Raw genomic sequence first — 23,320 nt, 5'->3', positions numbered from 1 at the left:
CCTTCCCAAAACTGCCTTTCCCAATGGCTCGCAAAATTTCAAAGTGGTCAAAGTTGACTGTAAAACAACAAAAAAGAAGAATATCATGAGTAATTATCAATTTCTCTTTAGTAGCTAGTAAATAATAAAGATTGGACTAAACTGAAGTATCTTGTCTAAAACATGATCTCAGACTACCTTAAAATGCCAATCTAATCATCCAGTAAACATCTATTGAACACTTATTATGTATTAATCATAGTGCTTAGTGCTGGGAATACAGTAATAATAGAGTAAAAATAGAATCTCTGCCTTTATGGAGTCTGTAGTCAAGTGAGGGCCCTGTAAAGACAGAGACTCTTATAGACTAAATAGTCACATAAATAAATGGAAAATTCAAGCTCCCACTGCAAGTTAGGAAGAGAGGTCGTGGGGCTCTAAGAACTTATCACAGAGAATTTGACATAGGCAGCAAGGTAAGGAGAAACATCTCTGAGCACAGAATGACTTCAGAAAGATCTGCTCTCAGGTGCATCATATGTATGGCTTTACCGAGGATCAGCACTTTAAAATGTTCTCCTTGCCTATTTTCCTGCTACAACCACTCTTTTGTATCTAAGTAATTTCAATTTTCCCAAGTAGGAAACTATTACACCTCTAAGTGTGTAGCATGAACTAATCTCCAAAGTGCAGACTTATAACAGATTAGAATGGATATGTGTGCAGAAGTCCACTGAATTTTGCTTTGAAGTAGAGTCAATCCTCCACGTCTGAAATTTTAAAATTTGAGTCCCTAGAAGAAGCAATCGTTGATTAGTTTATAGGTAGCATGGTTTTTTGAGTCAATGCTCGTGAAATGTATAATGATGAGAAGAACAAATCATAGATTCTTCTGTGCAGGTGACGATCTTTGGTTTCTTGCCTTGATAACTGAGAAAATGTTTGACTCTGTTTCCTGGTTTTTGAAATAAGGATTTAGGTAAGTTAAATTCCAAATAAAGGATTTTAAGAGTTTATTCAGAAAATATTGTGAAACACTAAATGGTATAATTTGTCTCTTTAAAAGACCTAGTTTGTCTCTATTATCCAGAATAATTAGATAAGCTCCTTCTGAAGGAAAAAGTTTGGCTAGAGTGCCTTCAAAGTCTTTCCAAGATATCCAAGAGTCAAACATTTTAATGATGTGACTTAATTATCACTTTCTCTTCTGAACTCCAAATTCCCTTTCTATCACAAAACCCACTCAATCGTGTGAGGCAGCATGTATATTACAAATAATCCTGTACTTGGACTCCAAATAATGAAGAGACCAGAGATAAATGACAGACTCTTTGAGCCTCCATTTTCTCATGAGAAAAAAATTGGACTGACTCTCCTAGATCAAAAGAAAACACCTTGTACTAAGAAAGCACCACTAAAGCTGTTTACGTACTTAACATAGTTACTCAAGGGAATGACTTCTCTTTTCAAACTCTTTGACTTCTGAGTTTATTTCATCCACTATAGCATAAGCTTAATGAGGGTGGAGATGATATGTCCTTTTGCTCACCCTGGTTCCCCTGCCACCTCAGAAAATTCCTGGCTTAGGTAGTTGAAGGCAAAACTCTTTGCAGTTCTCACATAGCCGGGTCTTAGCAAATAAATCAAACTAAGCTATAAGAATACATAAGAACCCTAAAACAATGAGTTCTTATAAATATGGATAGTGTGAACATTTGGATTCTCTAAGGCAGTGTTTTTGAACTGTGAGTCAAAACCCATTAATGAGTTATGAAATAAATGTAGCAATAATAAGAGATACTAAAAATTTAAATGGAATAGAAAATACCAGAAATACCTCAAATATAGTAAGCATAGTACTGCCTCTGAAACTGTTGTTTCCATTTCATATACTTGAGTAGACATATATATACAATCCCGGCTTCATTTACTATGTCATGATATGCTTTTTGGCATATGTTTTACCTTGGGTTGTGGTCAGAATAATTTTAAAAACACTTCTGTAAGTTTTCTCTTGAGTTTCATACTGAAATAACCAAAGCAATGATTTTCTTACACCCATTACATGAATCTGAGTTGTGTATTATTTACCACAAGAGTGTTAAAAAAAGCTGACCAGGATTTATTTGTAAGTTCAAGATTTCATCTTGAGCAAATCCAGTAACTCACAGTGATTTCTCTGCTACCAGTCTAGCCTAGAATGCCGTGATGACATTTTGAATCTCCAAGGATACAGCAGGTACCTAGAAAGCATGAAGTTCCATCTTGGTATTAATCCATTTCATGAACCACCTCCTTTCATAAACCATTTTAACCTCACTGAAAATGATGCAGGATTACATGTCAGGATCCTGGTAAATTTATACTAGCAAAACTGCTTTAACTAAATGTGACCTCCCAAAGGTCACTTCTCAGAAAAGGGACAAGCCTAAAGCCTTAGAGCAATTCATCTTATTTATGCCTTTATCAAAGAAAAACACAGCCTCTAGTCTAGTGCCATACTGTCTAAAGTCACTTCCTTGTATAAAACTACAACCTAATGAGAAAGCCAATGATAGATTAACAGTGACTATAAGAGGCTGGATGCAGTCACTCGCACCTGTAATCCCAGCACTTTGGGAGGCCGAGGCAGGAGCATTGCTTGGGCCCAGGAGTTCGAGACTAGCTTGGGCAATATAGTGAGGTCCCATCTCTACAAAAAATAAAAAATTTGCGAGGCATGGTGGTGCACATCTGTAGTCCCAGCTACTCAGAAATTGAGGCAGGAGGAACTTGAACCTAAGAGGCTGAGGCTGCAGTTATCTGTGATTGCACCACTGCACACCAGCTTGGGCAACAGAGTGAGATCCTTTCTCCAAAAAAAAAAAAAAAAGTGACTGGAAGAGGCTCTCTTATTCAATCCTGACAGTGCCTTCTTAAATGTTCAACAACAGAATCACTAGTTGGCAGGAAGACTAACTTGAAAATGCAACTAAACCTCGTAAATTCAGACAAAATCAGAGAGAGAGAGATGAAGTCAGAATTGTGGATTATTTTGTCAACAGAAATCTAATAGTACTATAAACATATAGGATTTGCCCAAGGGGAATGTGGAATAGTGTACTCACTATGTTCTTAAATCCTTGATCAATATGAAGAGTAAATGCCAAATCGGACTTGCAATCTGTTTTTGTGTAGTCTATGAGCTAAGAATGGTTTTTGAAGTTGTATAGGATTATTTTTGAAAACCAGTGGATATGCAATAGAGAATGTATATAAACCCACAATATTTACTAGCTGGCTTTTTACAGAAAAGTTTGATGACCACTGAGATTAAGAGCACAGTCCCTGAAGACAAGACAACCTGAATTCAAATCTCAGCTCCAACAATAAATAGCTGTGTAATCTTGGAAATTTACGTCTATGCTTCCCTTTGTGCATCTATAAAATGAGGATGAAAATAATATATACTTCACAAGGTTTATAAGAAGATGAAATGAGTCATGTGCATAGAACATTGTCTGGAACTAACTGCTTTTACTAGTAGTGCCATTACTTCTTAAAGAGTATCATAGCTCCCAGCAAATACCACCTTAAGCTGCCATGGTAGCACCTGGGTATTATCAGGCAATATGGAGGTAAATGGAATCAGCATTATTTCAACACATTTGGGGTTTTCGTAGTCTACGGTGTGGTGTCCTTGCAGTGTCTTCTCTAACCTCTAAAGCAAAGTTAACCTTAGTGGTGTTTGATTCTTGGGTCTTGTCCTTGTATCATGTTCCAAAACTTTCATTCTGGTTCATGGAGCTCTGAGTGTTAAGAAGACAGAAAGGCTGTCTGAAGACACTGGGTCTTTGTGGGGCCTTGAAGGTAGTGGTTTAGTGTGGGCAAAGGCAGAGCCTGGTTCTCACTCACACTGACAGGACTGGTCTAGGGTATGTGGCCTGCAAGAAAACAGGCAAAGGAGACATAACTTTGAGGCCTTCCTTAAGTGCCTCGGAGTCCTGCTTCGCACAGGTCTTTTCATCCCAGCCTTCGCAGCCATTGTATCTGTACAGTATCCTAAAGGTTGCCTGGAGGTATACCACGTTAACACACAGAGTTGAATGCACCTTAATGTTGCGATAATTACTTGGAATATTAAAAAAGTAAATATCTAAAAGTACTTATTTCAGAGTTTTTCTTTTGGGTGAGTACATATTCCTTCACTAATCAACCAGGCACAGACATTCTATATGCATGAGGGATCTGTTTATGAGGGTGGTCAGTACATGTTTCATTTTTATGTCACTTTCTATCTTCACATCCTTATAGTGTATACAGTTAAGGGTACTCAGGCTCAGAGAGATGAAATAATTTGTTATGGTTATAACCAGTATAGTGACATATTAATGTTGAGGTTAGATTTTAAAAACAGAAAGTAAGGCAAAGCCTTGTTTAGTCAAAACTACACATAAAAATCCTTTAGAAACGTACCTTTTTGAAAACCAAGAAAGTTTTTCAAAAAGTCCAACAGACAATTCTATCTCCTTTGTGTGGGTACCCAATAAGGCTCATAAACTGCATCTAGGAACTATTATTTGGGAAAAAATAGTTTAAACACTGAAATCACACTCCACTCATTAGCAAGTTTATAATTATTATAGTCACATGGAAAGTTAAGACCAACTATGTGGATAACTGGTTGAATGTTTTTGCAAAGCCACACCCAATATTTGAGTGGAGGAGTGGGTAAAATCAACTCACTTGAGTCTGCCTAGTTGCACTCAGGTAAATTCAATATCCACCTTTCTCATTCTGGACCCAGGCTCTTAACCACTATTTTTATAGCAGTCATCTTAATGTTATTCTTACTGTATAACATACCTACCCATCCCAAAGGTAGAATCAGAGGAAAAAAGATGGGATTTCTTCCTTTCTCCTTTTAGAATTATATGTTGAATCAAGGTTTCCAAGTCTTTCCCTTAGCATAAACCATGCTGATTCTGAAACCCAGTGATGATACTTTTTATTTCCTTTGTTTTATTTCACTTACCATCTTCTCAGTCTCAACATGCTGTGCAATAAGCAATGTTAAAGGAAAGGAAAAAGGAAACCCTTTTTAGAGTCTGTTATAACACCCTGATGCTTGGAATTTCAGAGAAGACCCTTGTAGAAGGTAAGGCAGGAAGCCCCTTTTTTTCTATTTTTGAGGTAAAAATCTTTGTAAAAGATTTTATTTTTTCTAAAAATTGATTCCAGCTTGAGCAAGTACCAAATTATGAACATAAGTGAGTCTATTGAGAACAGCACACCTTGCTGTTTATGTAAATCTTTCTACTGATGAGGAAACAAGGACACCAGCTGTGTAACCTTAGACTAGTTACTCAATCTTTCAAATCACAATGTCCCTGTCTGTAAAATGGAGCTAATTAAACCTAACTCAGGTGACTTTGAGGATGAGACATTGTAAACCAGAAGCAAAATATCTGGTCCACTGAAAACTAAAAATTACAAATTTTTTTTAAATACAACAATTATTCAATGAAAACTAAGCTATCTTCCCCTTCCAAGTTTGCAGTTCCAGCTCCATGAAGCAACCATTATTAACAAATCCTTGTATATCCTTTAAGAGATTCTCTCTGCATATATGTACTCCTTCCTAACAGCAATAGCAACATACTATCATTCCGAAGTGGGCATACACTGTTAAACCCTTTCTATGTAACACATTGCCTCTGTCCATTCATACCATCACATATAGATCTAATTATTTTTAAGTAGCTAATTTGTATTTTATTGTGTAAATGTACCATAAAATATTTAACTTATTGATGGATTTTGAAAGATGGTTTAATTATCTATGATTGCTGGGTGCAGTGGCTCACACCTGTAATCCCAGCACTTTGGGAGGCTGAGGTGGGTGGATGACCTGAGGTCAGGAGTTTGAGACCACCCTGGCCAACATGGTGAAACCCAGTCTCTACTAAAAATACAAAAATTAGCCGGGTGTGGTGGCATGCACCTATAATCCCAGCTACTCAGGAGGCTGAGGCAGGAGAATCCCTTGAACTCAGGAGGCAGACTTTGCAGTGAGCCGAGATCGTGCCATTGCACTCCAGCCTGGGTGACAGAGAAAGACACTGTCAAAAAAAAAAAAAAATTATCTATGATTACCAAAACTACCTTGAGCATTCTTGATGGGCTTCTGTGTCTACGTTTATAAGCAAAGTTGGTAAAAGTAGAAATGCTGGGCAAAGAATATGTTAACTTTCTAATTTTATAGCTATTATCAACTGGCTCTTCAAAGATGTTGCATCAAATCTCCTTGATATCAGAAACGTATAAGAATAACTTTTTGTCCACCACCTTGCCAACACTGCTACATTAACTGTTCTTCATCTGACAAGTGAAAAAGATTGAATTATTGATTTACTTTATTTCTTTAATGCTGAGTGAAGCTGCATATATTTACGTGTGTATTTTTTCAGCAAACTGCCTTTGTATATGTTTTACATATCTTTAATGAGTTATTAGATTTTTTGATATGTAAGCACACTTAAAAATGGTAAGTAAATTAACTGTTTAACATATCTCAGGAGTATTTTTTCTAGGCTTTCCATTTGGCTTTTGATTTTAAAACTTTTAAAGCCAGGGTCAGTGGTTCATACCTGTAATTCTAGCACTTTGAGAGGCTGAGGAAGGAGAATCACTTGAGCCCAGGAGTTCGAGACCAGCCTGAGCAACATAGGGAGACTCCGTCTCAACAACAAAAAAATTAAACATTAGCCGAGTGTGGTGATGCATGCCTGTGGTCTCAGCTACTTGGGAGGCTGAGATGGGAGGATCACATGAGCCCTTAAGCCTGTGAAGTCAAGGCTGCAGTAAGCTGTGATCGTACCACTGCACCCCAGCCTGGGTGACAGAGACCCTGTCTCAAATTTTTTTTCAGTAATGTAGTTTTAAATTTTATGTAGTTAAATGTATCAATCTTTTCTTGTTTGTCTCTCTGGGTTTGTGATTTTCATAGGCTTTTTTAAACTTCAAGATTGTTAAAATGATGTATTTATATTTAAAACCAATTTCTTTTGACATGCATTTTTGCTGTCATTGCTGCTGCTTTTGTTTTTGAAATCTGTTTCTAGCATACAACCTTAGACTAAATTACATAATTGATATTCAATACATAGAATTAAAAGGTTTCCAAATCCCAAAGTTCCCAAAAAGTCATTCTGCTACTGCTTAAATTAAAAGTTAAAATAACTGATTATCTCCCTGTATGCAGTCATGCCAATGTGATTATTGAGTGTATGCTTTTAAGGCATTTTGCAAGAATCTCCTCTTAAAGTAGGTCCTCCATATCCTGGTTATGCGGTTATTTGGTAAATATTTCACATATACAACAAATTAAATTCCAGTGCACTATATAGCCCCAGTTGATAGCAAATTAAACCAATGCAGTCTGAATAAGTTCAAGATAAGATAAATTCCAAGATAAGGCCAAAATAAGATAAATTCCCCAGAGAGGAGGAAAAAAAATCAAGTAAAAGTCTTGCATGCCTTTTTTGGCATGTTAATTTGCTATACAAATTTGCTGCTTAAACATGACACTCCTCAGTGCTATGATTCTCTAAAGGCAAAGTCAATTCGACATGGAAACAGTTACAGTTTGGTTGCCCACACATCTGGCTTCTGCTCTCCAGTCCAGAGAGGATTTCATTTTTCTGTCTCAGTATAGCGGAAAGTCCTAGGTGCAGTAGAGGCTTTCTAAGACATTGCTTACTGAACTCAGTCTGTGTTCACTGACAACAACACACAATTACTGACTGCTTACTAAGTAACAGCCATTGTGCTAGGTGCTGGGAGAAAGAAGCCCAAGGTTGCCTGTCTTCAGGGGGCCTATAGTCTAGTGGAACAACAGAAAAATTCATAGTAGCTAAGGTCTAACATTTATGTAAGGAATACCCATCATTATTCTAAATATGTTACATATATTATCCTAATTTTGTGCCAACTCTGAAACAGTATTACTATTATTGCCATGTTTTTAGGTGAACAAACTGCAACCCAGAGAAATTAAGTACCTTTCTCAAGGCCACAAAGTAGATAAGTGGCAGAGTGGTAGAGTCCCATTCAAGTGGGCTCCACAGCTGCCCTCCAACACTCTTCTTTACTGCATTCTATTAAACACACATAATCAATCGTGCACAAGAAAGTAGAATAAGCAACACAGAGCTGGGTAAAGACCTGACTCACAACAATGTCCATATTTCTGCTTCTCCTCTTTTTATGCAGGGTCTTTCATTTTTCACAGACCCTCTCTCACAACTCAGATCCCATCAACCACTTGCTGTCACTGTATCTGTCACTCATCATCTCTCACATCCCTAGCCAGATGCCTTGGTCTAGGATTGGAACCATGACTCAGGCCATTCCAATCATTTTCACTCTGGATCTTCCTGGAAATGCATATTCCCCCTCTGTCACAAGCTTCCAGAACATGAGAATGGAACTGACTGAATGTAGAGAAAAAAGATCAGCACATCCAACAGGATAAAGCTGACATTTGGAATAAAGTAGAATCACAACATAAAGGGCTAATGCTGATGGCATTAATGTGCCTGGCTCTATAACCATATAGATCCTATTTTGATTACTCTGCAGGCATCCCCAATATCCTTCTGATAATTTAATTTTTAACTTTTTTTTTTACCAAAATAGATTCAAGTTCCAGGTAATATAAGCAGTGCTGCTGCAGGGAGATCTGCAGTGGGAGAATGTAGCAGGAAAGCCAACCTAGTCCAGGGAAATCCAGCAAAGCATCCTAGAGGAGATTATTACAACCTCAGAAGAATGTTGCAAGGGACTTAATGTTCTATTCTTTCCTACAGATTTTCTTAATTTATCTCTGCATTGGATTATCAGGAAGGTAATTTCTCAGGAAAAGAGATGAAACATAAATAAATAACTGCAATATAACATAATAAATAACTGTAATATAAGGTAGTGTATATGTATTGAGAGCCACATAAATGGTCCTGACGTGATTCTCAAGTGTGTCCACCCATCAAAATCACACAAATACATGTTTTTAAATTCAGATTCATTGGCCTTATCTGAATCAGATTCTCTGGAGGCTGGACCTGGGAATCTGTATTTTCAAAGATCCCTTGAGGATTTTGTTAAAGGCTGCCTAGAACTAGTCTGCAGGTGTTTATAGGAGTTCTAAGATGGGAGAAATCTCTTCCTACTTTAGAAAATAAAAAAGCTTCAGGAATGGGCAGCATTTTAACTGGGCCTTGCAGAATGGGTTGGAGTTCCAAAGGTAGCCAGGCAGAGGAGGGCAAGGAGGATGCATTTAAAGTGACCCAGATCCTGAGGTGTGAAGAAGCTCTCAGTAGACAAGTATTTATATAAATGTTGACTCAATCAATTTCTTAGATTTCCTCCTCCACCTTGCCTCTATCCTTATGTGTTTGAAGCAATTTAATAAGTGTCTGTAAATGTTTAATGATAGAACTTTTGCTACCTGCACTGTGCTACATCTTAGGTCATAGTTAATAATTATATTACTGTCTATTAAGTAGCATATATACATGTATAGGCACTATCCAAATACCTTAACATACATTATCTTATTTACTTTTTACCAAAACAGCATGAGGTGGTAATATTATTATTGCTACTTTATAGATACGTTACATAAACCCAGAAAAGTTAAATTACCCAGGGTCAGGATTTGGACTTAAATCCGACTTTTTGTGGCTCCAAGTTCCATGATTTTAATATTGTGATGAGTCCTAAAAGTTTCCGAATACATTACGGTGACTATGAGCATGAAACTCTGGGTTTGGGTTTGTCTGTACTACTTACTAGCTAAGAACTTTAATTATTTACCCTCTGTGAGTTTCAATTTCTTCTTCCAATTTTGACCAGGTACAATATACCTTCTAAGGTTATAATGAGGACTAGGTAAAATAAGCCATATCAAAGGTGCTTATCAACCATTTTTGGCAGAGAATAGGAACTCAATAATGTATAACTGTTACTGCTATTTATGTTATTGCTGTTGTTACCAGATGAATTACCTTTGTATCAGCCCAGAATGTTGCCTCTTGTTTTTTGTTGTTGTTGTTGTTTGTTTGTTTGTTTGTTTTGAGTTGGAGTTTCGCTTTGTTGCCCAGGCTGGAGTACAAGTGCAATGGCACAATCTCGGCTCACCACAACCTCCGCCTCCCAGGTTCAAGTGATTCTCCTGCCTCAGCCTCCCAAGTAGCTGGGATCACAAACATGCACCACCACACCTGGCTAATTTTGTATTTTTAGGAGAGACAGGGTTTCTCTATGTTGTCAGGCTGGTCTTGAACTCACGACCTCTGGTGATCTGCCTACCTCAGCCTCCCAAAGTGCTGGGATTACAGGTAGGAGCCACTACGCCCAGCCAATGTTGCCTCTCTTGCCAAAACATTAAGCAAAATAATGTTAGGACTTCACACAGGACCAACAGTGCCAAGAATATAGACTCCATGAAGGAAGACACTGGGTGTGTCTTGTTCTTCACTATATCCACATCACCTAAAACCATTTTGGACATATCATAGTAGGTGCATAATTAACCTTTTTTAATTAAGGTACAAATGAATGAGGTATCATCATTAAAGTTCTACAGAAAAAGGATGGCTTTGGAGGAAAATCTTTCTATTTTCCTTTATGTTGATTTCTTAACACAACATATTTATAATATGTACCTTCTAAGAAAAGTCTTACCAACATGCTATTAAAAGGACTTCTTAATGAGCTAGTCAATGAAGTCCTCATTTGAATGTTGTTCTAATATTACAGCTTCAGATTTCTCTGCAGACATTGGATTTACATCTTAAAAGCCTCATGCATTGACTTACTCACTCTTTGAGCTCAAAACATTAAGAACTGCCATTGAGATTGTGGACTCCATCTGCTTCAGAACCGCCAACTCTCCTAAGTGAGGAAATGGACAAAAACCCTGTAGCAACTGAAGGATAATTAACAGTGGGAGTCAGAGGGTATTTGCTTTGTCAGGGCTGCATGATCTTTGAACAGAAATAAATATATCTCGTTATGGCAACAGAAAGGTGCTGACATTAAATTACAGTCTGCCATATACCTGGTCAGAATAGAGATGGAATCAGTCCCTCTTCTAAGTTCTGCTGGCACTTTACCCATTTTTAAGAAGGAACATTGCGTGATTTGCCAAGGAAGGGTGAAAAAGTACAAATTGTAAGCACTGGTTAAAAAGAGAGCTCTTCTGCTGGATTTTACAATTCTCCATGAATGAGATGAATGTTTTGTCTGCCATGCGCATTCTCAAATACAGTCAGTTACAAAGAAAGGCTCACTTACTGCCTTTTAAGATAGTCATACCAAGAAAATAAAGAAGCTGAAGTCACTTCCCTAGGAGCCACGGCTTTGCTGGCAAGTCAAACCAACAAACATTCATTGAGTATCTGTGTACCCAGGACTTTCCTAGGCACTGATGGAAAAACATAAGAAGCTTGGGACTCAGTCCCAGGACACTTACCCTCCCCAAGCAGAGAAGGAAAACTGAGTGTGACTTATTTAGCAGTCTGACAAAACAAAACCTGAATAATCAAATGTCCCTTGTTTCATTTTTGTAATTTTATTCTATTTCACTATAGTCTATGTACCTTTGGAATCCATTCTGTCATCTTTCTAAAATTAGATGAATATGAATAAATGTGTAGATAGACAAATAAGTAAACAAATAATAAAACCAATCAAGTGTTACTTTGTATAGTGTACAAAAGAGGCACTATGGACCTTCAGAGATGGGAGAGAATGGGGAGGCATGCCAATTTTGCCTCTCGGATTTTAACAAAGATTGAATGCTTTGATGAAAGATAAAAATGAGTCAAATCGGACAGACTTGCAGTGGAATCCTAGCTCTACCACTTACAAGATATTTGAAATTAGGAAATTTATCTGGCTTTTCTGAGCTTCAATTTCTTGTTTACAATGAAGAGTGTGTGTGTGTATATATATATATATATATATCTCTAACATGCTATCAGTATAAAAAATACAGCAAAGTATAAAGAAGAAAAACAAAACCATCTAAAGATAACCACGATTCAAATTTTGCTTTATTTCAGTCCTTTTAATGTTTTCATTTTTTCAAGTTTTGTGTCTATAACTGTCTATATCTTTATATAGCTTAAAGAATCGAATAGTTCTAAAAGATTTGTTATTTTTTAAAAAGGAGAAAATGGCAGTCCTATGATCTACTTACTCCCCTTCTAATCTCTCCTAGCAAAGAAGTAACCACTTTTACTTCTCTTTAGCTATGCATTGGGTGATCATCATGTACCTAAAGAGTATAACTTTATTGTCCTTTCTTTTTCATTTTAGGCATTAGTTATTGAATATTCAAGGTGGTAGATGAGGATTTAGCTCATGTTCTTGCTCCTTTGGTTTTATCTCAACATGCCTCCATCTTTCCAATACATCTGGCATAATAATTTTAATTAGATCAATATTCAGTATTTTCATTATTATGAATACACGAATGGTAGGCTCAATTGAGTTGTAGTAAACTATGATTAGTTTTCTTTTCTTGCACAATTTTTGGCTTTCCCTGGAATTAGTAATAGTCTTGTTTACACATGTTGACTTTTCTACATCCCCTTCCTTAATCCAATCCCAAACTCTTCTCCAGTTGTCTAGTTCCCTTTCATAATGCTCAGGTGCATCAGGCACATTGTCATCTTCCTGAAAATGTCTCTCCTCAGACATAATCCAGTCTGGACTATTTATCTCTATTCCTGCACAGCTGTCTTCCTGGGATTCCCTTCACCATCATCCTGGGGATTTCCTTCATGCCTCTTAAAGGATAGATTCCTGGCTCTTGCATGCAGTGCCCCCTTCTTTCTTGTTTTAGTGAAGCACATTTTAAAACAGCTTTGTAAGAAGGATTGCATGGGAGATATATTTTTCTGAAATATTATATAGCCATGAAAAATATTTTTATTGTATTCACACTTGACTAATAGTTTGGCTGACTATTGAATTCTAGGTTGGAAATTGTTTCCTTCAGAATTTGAAGGCTTTGCTCTTATCTTCTACCTTTTCACACATTGCTGTTGAGAAGTCTAGAGCTATTTCGATGCCTGATCCTTTTGATGTAACAGTTTTCTTCTCTAGAAACTTCTAGTCTTATATACTTGTGTTGAATGTTTTGATGTTTTATGATTTATTCATTGTGCTGGGCATTTAATAGGCTCATTTAATCTGAAAACTTATGTTCTTCAATTCTGGACTCTTTTTCTTAAAATATGTAATAATTATTGCCCCCTTCCATTTTCTCTTTCTCTCTTTCTATACCTATTATTTAGAAACTAGAACTCCTCACCTGGCCGTTAAATGTTCTTATATTTACCCTTATTTTATATCTTTGTTTGCTCATTATTCTGGAAATTTTCTTAAATGTATCTTCTAAATCTTCTTTGGATTTTTCCATTCATGCTGTAATTTTTTTCCCAAAGCAAATTGTTGCTCTCTGAAAGCTATTTTCTTGTTATCTATTTTGTTTGTTTGTTTTTTGTTTTTGTCTGGTTGTTTGTTTTTGGTTTTCATAGCTTTCTCTTACCTTTCTTATACTTTTTGCTAACCTTTTCCCTATTCATTTGTTTTAGTCTTTATCAGTCATATTAGAGGGCTTTCCCAAACGCCTGACAATCCTTGGTTGTCTGCTCATATTTAAGTGTGGAGACCTAAACCCCTGTTTGGACATTCTGAGTATATGGCTCTTGCCAGCAATAAACTTCTACAGTGTTGCTTCTAGCTGTGGCCTGGATGTTGAATTAGAAAATCTCTAATGTTGATAACTTTAAATCTTCCTTCTTGGATTGATCAAAATCTCCAGAAAATATTCTGTCGTTCTCTTTACTGGAGGGTGAGTCCTTGGCTGCCAGTATTATCAGAGCCAAGTGGGAAGAGGAGGCTGGGTGCCCCAGTATCCAGTATGCATTTATCTACCCGATCCCTCCATTTTCAGCAAGGCATCTTCCGCACTCAACTTCCCCACTAAGAAAACTTCTTCTTCAGAGGATAAACCATAGTATGGAGTGGATAATTTTTTTTTTGTCTTTTTCCAAGTTGGTAGAAGAGACATGACTAGTTTTTAAATAGATATCCAAACAATGTCACTTATTTTAGCTCTTCCCCTTCACCTCTAGCTCTAGAGGCACATGACAGTGCCAGTTCCCGAGTCTTTGGAGGGTTCTACAGCGTGGGTCTGGTTGTTTCTCAGCTTCCCCTTCTAGAAGCTTAGGACTCAGTTATGTTGCTTCTAGTTCTCTCTCTCCTTTCCAGTTTCTGCAACGTTGATAGTGAAGCTCTTCTGCCTGTCTCTTCATCCTTGTGGGTTTAAATCTTAAGACAAATCCCTACCTGGCATATTAGGAAGATCTTCAGAAAGGAATGGATGTAGAAGAATGTGTTCTATTCAGCGTCTTTCCCTAGAAGTCTTGTTTTTTTTTTTTTTTTTTCCTGATCTGTAAAATAGGTATAATGATACCTACCTTACAGGAATGTGGTAGGTATTAAATGAGATAGCATATATTAAAAACATATCTAGAGTTTAGTAGGCACTCAATAAATGGGGGCTATTTTTGTTGTTTGAAGGATGAACTAACTATAGGAGCCAGAGGTACCCATCCTTTTATCATTCACTGGCTTTGTGACCTTTACTAGTGTTTTTAAAAATCATTTTTAGACATATATTCTCATTCAAATAAGGGGATCATAATAGTTTTCTTGTTTAAATCTCAGGATTATCTTAAGAGTGAAATTAGTAAGAGGATGAGCAAATATGAAGTGTAAAGCTCACTCTCCTTGAGCTTTGGAGGCAGACAGAAGTGGGGTGAGGATTCTGCCTCTGCCTCTTCCTGGCTGTGTGAACCAAGACAGGTTTTCTCACTTGCTGAGTCTCAATATCTGCTCTTTAATGTGGCTGACCATTTCTTCACCATTTGTGATGAGAATAAAATGAGGTAACCCAAGAAAAGTACCACACTTCGAGACCTGCTCTTGTACAACATTGGTCACTCTCATTTAACCTCGCAAATGCCTCTCAAGTTTTCTCTCTGATTCAGGGCTAAGTTTTTAAAATTGAGGGTCCCCTATAAATGTATCCGAAGACAACTATGAATCACTGAGGATGAGCAGAAGCACATTCTTAGCTTGGGGGGATAGCATGGACTCCTTTGGTGAACACATGCCTTTTCCAAAGAGAAAAAATAGTTCAAATACACAAAATAAACTTTGTATATAATTTTCAGGGTTCCTCATAATCCTACTTGTGAATTCCATATTAAGAATTAGATTTTTTCTAAATAAAAGATGCTAGGCGCTAAACCAAAATCCTAACATAAAACCCTAAGCATAAGCCTCCTTCAGTGTTAGATGTCAGTTATAAATTTCTTTTCAAAGAATTAATATGTCAGTATGTTCAATTCTTTGCCTTCTACTTTTAAACTTAACTTCCTCGTAAAGCAACCTTTTTCTATTACCTACTCCACCCTGACTCATTCTGATGACCTACTCCACTCTAAGTCAGTCTGATTACCTGCTACCTGCTCTGCCCTGACTCCCGCCAAAGCACTCACCCCAACATTCTCTTTAAATTAGCCAATCAGAATTAGTTAACTTGTGCGGTCTAACCCTAGCCAATAGGAGGACAACACAGCAGCAAGGGCCACATGCATCAGAGATAAGAACCCCTTCCCCTCCCTTGTCCAAGTGTGCTCACCATTGTTCCATCTGTAAGGGCGCACCCTTCTATATAGAAGTACCTTGCTGGGCTGAGAATTAAAAAGAAAATTTTATATTCGAGTGCTATTCCTTTTGTGGCACTAAAACTTGATATATAACAATTGGGGGCTCTTCTGGGATTGCATTCCCCTCTGGGGGTGGTCTCTGGTTGTCTCTCCTGAGGAGGTGCACCCCATCCCCTTGTGGCAGCCTCAGGGGTGAGAAATCAAGACTCACTCAGTGTGAGGAATAACCCAAGCTCTCAGCAAGGTGGGAAAAAAAGAAACTGGCCAGCAACCTAGCTTAAAGGATCTTCACATACTGCGGCAACGACTCTGCGCACAGACCAAGGAAGGAGAAGCCGTGGGAGTCGGTAAAGTGCTTCCTTGGTGGTCAGATTCCGGAGGGTTAAATGTGTGTGTGTGCATGAATGATCACAAATGACCTGCTTGCAGTGTTGTTTGTGTGGATGATGACAAGTCCTGCTGCTGGACGGAGTGAGTGGGTCCTCTCTGCGGTTCCCTAGCTGCCTCATATGGCTTAGGGCGTATCCTGCCATGGGCCTGCCAACACTAAGAGGGGCCTGATTCTGCCTTGGGGGAGCGGCCAGAGAGGACAGCACGAGTGGGAAGTGTGTAAAGGACCATCAGAGTGAGGGAAACAGGTCAACCTCCCGGGACAAGCAAGGCAAGACACCCCCTGGTTTGAGGGGTTGAGCCTTCCAGGACAGGCAAGACACCCCTTGGTTTGAGGAGTTGAGCCTTCCAGGGCAGGCAAGGCAAGACACCCCCTGGTTTGAGGAGTTGAGCCTTCCGGGACAGGCAAGGTGAGACATCCCTGGTTTGAGGGGTTGAGCCTTCCGCTAATTTCAAGAGTTGAACCTCACATAAACCCCCCCTTTCTTCTTGGGGGAAGAAAGAGTAGCTCTACTCCCACTGGTCCCTTCCCTAGGGAAAGAGGAAGGAGAGGGGAGAACAGCAGCATAAGCAGCTGGCAGAGGCAAGGAAAGACCAGCAGAGAGAGAGAGAGAGAGAGACAGAGAGAGACGGAGAGAGAGAGAGAGACAGAGACAGGAGAGAGAGAGAGAGAGAGAGACAGGAGAGAGAGAGAGACAGAGAGGAGAGAGAGAGAGAGAGAGAGAGGAGAGAGAGAGAAGAGAGAGAGACAGAGAGGAGAGAGAGAGAGACAGAGAAGAGAGAGACAGAGACAGAGAGGAGAGAGAGAGACAGGAGAGAGGGGAGAGAGAGAGAGGAGAGACAGGAGAGAGAAAGAGAGAGAGGAGAAAGAGACACAGAGAGGAGAGAGAGACACAGAGAGGAGAGAGAGAGAGACAGCGAGGAGTGAGAGAGAGACAGAGAGGGAGAGAGAGAGGAGAGAGAAAGAGAGACAGAGAGGAGAGAGAGACAGGAGAGAGACAGAGGAGAGAGAGAAACCGGAGAGACAGAGAAACAGGAGAGAGACAAAGAGAGAGAGAGACAGAGAGGAGAGAGGCAGAGAGAAAGAGAGGCAGAGCTACAAAGAGGGAGTCAGAAAGAAAGAGACAGAAAGTCAGAGAGGGAAAGAAAGAGAGAGAAGTAGTAAAGAAAAAACAGCATACCCTATTCCTTAGTTAATGGGTGCAGCACACCAACGTGGCACATGTATACATATGTGACAAACCTGCACGTTGTGCACATGTACCCTAGAACTTAAAGTATAATAAAAAAAAAAGCCAGGGTAAATTTAAAACCTATAATTGATAATTAAAGGTCTTCTTGGTGACCCTATAACACTCCAATACCACCTTGTTGTAAGTGTAAACAAAGGCATAGCCTGAAAGCACTGAGGCCATTGACAACCAGTAGCCTTCCTGTCAAAAATCCTTAACCCAGTAACCCGCGAACGGCCCAAATACATTCAATCTGTAGCGGCAACTGCTTTGCTAACAGAAGGAAGTAGAAAAGTAACTTTTAGAGGAAACCTCATTGTGAGCACACCTCACCAGTTCAGAACTATCCTAAGTCAAAAAAAAAAAAAAAAAAACTGAAAAGGTAGCTTACTAACTCAAAAATCTTAAAGTATGTGGCTATTCTGTTAGAAAAAGATGATTTAACATTAACCACTAAAAATTCCCTTAACCCAGCAGGTTTCCTAACAGGGGATCTAAATCCCTTCAGGACAGGATGATAGATGGTTCCACCGGGGTGATTGAGGGAAAAAGATACAATGAGTATTCAGGAAGTGATAAGGAAACACTTGTAGAAGCAGAGTTAGGAAAACTGCCTAATAATTGGTCTGTTCAAACGTGAGAGCTGTTTGCACTTAGCCAACAGTACTTATGGTACTTATGGAATAAGCACTTACAGTACTTATGGAATAAACATTAAAAAAAAAAGCCATCTATACCAATTCTAAGTTAATTTTGACTAAACAAGGTCTTATTAATAGCAAAGAATAATTGAAATCCCAAACTTAGAAGGTTTTCAACAAAAGTAAATTTTGCTAAAAGTTAACAGTGTAACATGTATTATCCTAACTTCAAATCTTGTGGCCTTAGACAGTCTAGTTCACAGACATGAAGGAAGTTGGCTTTGGAGAAGAATGATTATCTTAAAAAAAAAAAAAAAGGAGGGAGAATTTATGTAAAAAGAATGTTATATAGTAAATTCTTGTCCTAAAATAAATTAACTAGTTGTTTAAAGAAAGGGATGTTTGCAACAAGTCAGAAAGTTGAGGCATGTCAAAGAATTGTCTGTGAAAGTTGTGAAGGAAAAAAAAGTTACAAAAGGGAATTTATGTAAGAAATGTATAATTTAAAAGTAATTAAGCCTCCTGAATGTAAAGCTATTGAAGAAACAGTTTATGTGCAAGGTGTATAAGGAAAGTAAAATATAACTTTGGTAAAAGTATTATAAGGAGCCATAAGAATGTGGATTTTTACCTACATTAAAAGTTTAAGAGTAAACAAATATTTTGTTTTAAAGGTTTAAGCAAGTTTTGAAATGTTAATTGTAAAGGAAATTCTGTGTGTAAACATATTGGCTAAAGTTTAAGGGGTATCATCCAGTTTTTCTGTGGACTGGACATTAAAATAAAAGCACAACACGTCTTTCTTAAAGCACTAACCTGCTCTTTAACAAAAATTATAAAAGGTTAAAAAGAGTCTATAAAAATCTTACATTATGGTCAGACATTAAAAATTGGATAAATATGTCTACAAAGTTTTATTAAAATTAAGTTTAACATTAATAACTCGCTAATATAAAGGTGAAACTTAGCTTATCTGGTATAAAAATCATACAGGAAGCACTGTTAAATATAAAATGGTGTTTGGCCTTCTTTGGTCTAAAAACTAATAAAAATAGGTGCTAAAGGAAATTTCTCAGTATAAAGGCACCAAGGACTATAAAGTCCACTGCTGATGTCTCCACATTTAAAACAAAAGGTCCGTTTCTTAGAAATTATATACTTGGCTTATCTTCCACTTTCCTTTCCCTCAAAACTAAAAGTCTTTTAGCACAGGTACCACCCCTAGAATTTCCAGTAAACTAACACCAGCCTGAAGATCACGTTCTCATCAAAGGGTGGAAAGAAGGAAAACTCAAGCCAGCCTGGGAAGGACCCTACCTTGTGTTGCTGACCACCAAGACTGCTATTCCTACAGTGAAAAAGGGTTGGACTCATCACACCTGAGTCAAGAAAGCTCCACCCCCTCCAGAGTCGTGGGCCACAGCCCCAGGGGAAAACCCTGCCAAACTAAAGCTAAGAAAAATTTAACTCTCTTTCACCTATTCTATGACTCTTTCTTCTTTACTCATTCTATTGCTGACCATTTAGATATTAACATAACCAAGTCAAATTTGCCTCAAACTATTGGACTTCATGCTTGCCTTGTTATACCCTGTGGGGACTTGCTAAGTCAAAGACAACTCTCTACTTCAGAAAAAATACCTCTGTGCCTCCTGACTATCCTCAGGCTGGGCATTAGTGAATTGGGACCATTTAATCTGGGGAGATTTCGATAAAGACCCCGGTGTCAAGCCAGAGACCTACCCCCCGCCCCACCCCGCCCCCTATGTAGAGCTTTTATGCCGTAGTTGGTCCAATGTTCTGTGGACCACTAAAGAGCAAGAATAGATTGGTCCAACATTCTCTGGACCACTAAAGAGCAAGAATAGATTGCCCCAACCGGTTTTTGTAATTTCCTAGAACGATACACTCATTTTACTAAAGAGACAGCCCTCCCCCCAACTGTTAGCTAAACCTATACAGGTTATTATCTATAATTCTATACAGGTTATTATCTCAAACCCTCAAATTTCTTCCCCTTTTCTAAGCCAGTCCCCTTCTTTAAGCCAGTTTTATGCTATAGGGGCTAAGGTTTCAGGGACAAACCCTATTAGATTATTTAAAATGCGTTTCTTTGATCCCCACCTCCTGCACCTTCCTCTAAGCCTTCTTCCAAAACCTCTCACAACAGAACAGTTGCTCCTCCTCCATCTAACAACAAGACCAAGATAGCTATTGTAAAAATTAAAGACTTAAAGCAGGCCAGGCTCGGTGGCTCACACCTGTAATCCCAGCATTTTGGGAGGCTGAGGCAGGCGGATCGCCTGAGGTTGGGAGTTTGAGACCAGCCTGACCAACATGGAGAAACCACTGTCTCTACTAAAAATACAAACTTAGCCAGGCATGGTGGCGCATGTCTGTAATCCCAGCTACTCGGGAGGCTGAGACAGGAGAATTGCTTGAACCTGGGAAGCAGATGTTGCAGTGAGCCAAGATCGCACCGTTGCACTCCAGCCTGGGCAACAAGAGCGAAATTCCGTCTCAAAAAAACAAAACAAAACAAAACAAAAACAAAGACTTAAAGCAAACTTTGGCAATTAAGACAGGATACCAAGATGCAAATGCCTGGTTAGAATGGATCAAGTATTCCAGATTGTCCCCTTTCCACTAGGGTGGTCCTCCAGTCAACCAGGCATGGGCTGCATGGTAGCTCTTTTCCAGGATTCTATAGCCTGGAGTAATAAGTCATTCCAAGCTCTCTCTCTGCTATATCCCGAAGTCTGGTACCCTGCAGGTCAGCCCCCAAGGGCCATCCAGCTTCTGTCTCCCAACACTAAGTTCACTTTGTGTCTCTCATGACAGGCAGGAAACTTAGCATTCCTTGGAGACCTGAAGGGATGCAGTGAGCTTAAGAATTTTCAAGAGCTTATTAATCAGTCAGCCCTTGTTCATCCCCGAGCGGATGTGTGGATGTGTGATAGTATTGTGGTGGACCTTTACTGGACAATCTGCCAAATAACTGGAGTGGCACTTGTGCTTTAGTCCAGTTGGCTATCCCTTTCACCCTGGCATTTCATCAACCAGAGGAAGGAAAAATAAGACATCATCAATCGAGAGAAGCCCCTTATGGGTCTTTCAACTCTCACATCTATTTAGACACAATTAGAGTCCCATGGGGAATACCAGATCAATTTAAAGCCCAAAATCAAATAGCCGCAGGATTTAAGTCAATATTTTGGTAGGTGACAATTAATAAAAATGTAGATTGGATAAACTACATCTACTAAAACAAACAGTGATTTATTAACTACACTAGAGATGCTGTTAATGGAATAGCTGAGCAATTAGGAGCCACTAGCCAGATGGCTTGGCAAACTAAAATAGCCTTAGACATGATATTAGCAGAAAGAGGGGGAGTTTGCATCATAATTAAAACTCAGTGTTGAACCTTCATCCCAAACAACACTGCCCCTAATGGAAGTATTAGAAAGGCATTGCATGGTCTGACTGCTCTATCCAATAAGTTAGCCAGCAACTCAGGGGTAAATGACCCCTTTATAAGATGGCTAGAAAAGTAGTTTGGTAAATGAAAAGGAATAATATCCTCAATTCTTACGTCCCTCACAGCCGTAATAGGTGTACTTATTCTTGTCGGGTGCTGTGTCATACTGTGCATCTGTAAGTAGATGCAGAGGCTCCTAAAAATGGCACTTACTGAAACCTCCCTTAACTAACCTCCACCTTATCCAGAGAAGCTTCTTCTTTTGGAAAATGAAACAAAACTACTAAGCCAAGACATGTTAAAAAAAACTTTGAAAAGAAAGCTGTAAGGAAATACAAGGGGAGAGATCGTTAGATATGAGTTCTAAATTTCTTTTCAAAGAATTAATATGTCAGTATGTTCAATTCTTTGCCTTCTACTTTTTTGTTTTGTTTTGTTTTTGAGGCGGAGTCTCGCTCTGTCGCCCAGGCTGGAGTGCAATGGCACGATCTCGCCTCACTGCAAGCTCCGCCTCCCGGGTTCATGCCATTCTCCCGCCTCAGCCTCCTGAGTAGCTGGGACTACAGGTGCCTGCCACCACCCCCGGCTAATTTTTTTGTATTTGTAGTAGAGACGGGGTTTTACCGTGTTAGCCAGGATGGTCTCGATCTCCTGACCTCGTGATCTGCCCGCCTCTGCCTCCCAAAGTGCTGGGATTACAGGCGTGAGCCACTGCGCCTGGCCTGCCTTCTACTGTTAAACTTAACTTCCTCATAAAGCAACCTTTTTGATTAACTACTCCACCCTGACTCATTCAGATCACCTACTCCACCCTTACTCAGTCTGATTACCTGCTATCTGCTCTGCCCTGACTCCTCCAAAGCACTCACCCCCTCAGGCTCTTTAAATTAGCCAATCAGAATTAGTTTAGCCTGTGCAGTCTAACCCTAGCCAATAGGGGAAGGACACAGCAGCAGAGGCCACGTGCATCAGGGATAAGAACCCCTTCTCCTTCCTTGTCCAAGTGTGCGCTCACCATTGTGCTGTCTGTAAGGGTGCACCCTTCTATATAGAAGTACCTTGCCTTGCTGAGAATTAAAAAGAAAATGTTGTATTCGAGCGCTATTCCTTTTGCAGCACTGAAACTCTATGTATAACATTCAGAAACCTAATAATAAAGCACTTGGGAACCCTTAGTATGTAAAGCAAAGTGCTAGGCATTTAACCTGCATTATTTCTTATAATCCTTATTAGCCCCAAAATACAAGTGAAACACTAAGACTTGAAGAGAGTATGTAACCTGCTCAAGCTCATAGAGCTGGTAAGAGTTGAAGCAGCAGTCAAACCAAAGGTGTCTCCCAAAAAGATAGGTTGAAGTCCTAACCCCTGGTATGTCAGAATGCGAGATTTATTTGAGAATGGGGTTGTTGCAGATATAACATATTCAGTTAAGATGGTACAGTATCAAAATGGAGTAGAATGGGCCCTGAATCCGGTATGGCTGGTGTCCTTAGAAGGAAAATTTGCACACAGGCACAGATTTGAGAAAGTAGTCAAGCAGAGGAAGAGAGCAGTTTTTAAGATCTATGGAGAGAGGGTTCTAGAATTCCATGATATCTACTTGTGCCATGCTTAGCACTTGGAGGAGGGAGACCAAGAAAAAGTATTTCTGCTGTGAATTATTTTTGTCCTTAACTGAATCTGCCAGCCATTGAAATTCTTTGCTATCAGTACATTTTGAATGAAAATAAAATGAAATACATTTGTCTTCTGAGCACTCCCTCCTCCAGCATGGATAAGCGAAAGCTCTGGCATGTTCAGTAGTGC

General features: G+C 39.0%; 1 protein-coding gene across 1 annotated transcript in view; it reads right to left on the bottom strand.

Annotated features, from left to right (window-relative positions):
* The window catches only part of STK32A (serine/threonine kinase 32A), a 153,120-nt gene that overhangs the window by 110,333 nt on the left and 19,467 nt on the right, over window positions 1-23,320 (bottom strand). The window contains exon 3 of the mRNA XM_054488342.2: window positions 2-57. Within this exon, the coding sequence (XP_054344317.1) occupies window positions 2-57 (56 nt within the window). The remainder of the gene's footprint in view (window position 1; window positions 58-23,320) is intronic.

Source organism: Pongo pygmaeus, chromosome 4, assembly GCF_028885625.2.
Source record: "Pongo pygmaeus isolate AG05252 chromosome 4, NHGRI_mPonPyg2-v2.0_pri, whole genome shotgun sequence".
Lineage (NCBI taxonomy): Eukaryota > Metazoa > Chordata > Mammalia > Primates > Hominidae > Pongo > Pongo pygmaeus.
The sequence above is the reverse complement of the archived record's forward strand: the minus strand, read 5'-3'. Positions and strand labels throughout refer to the sequence as shown.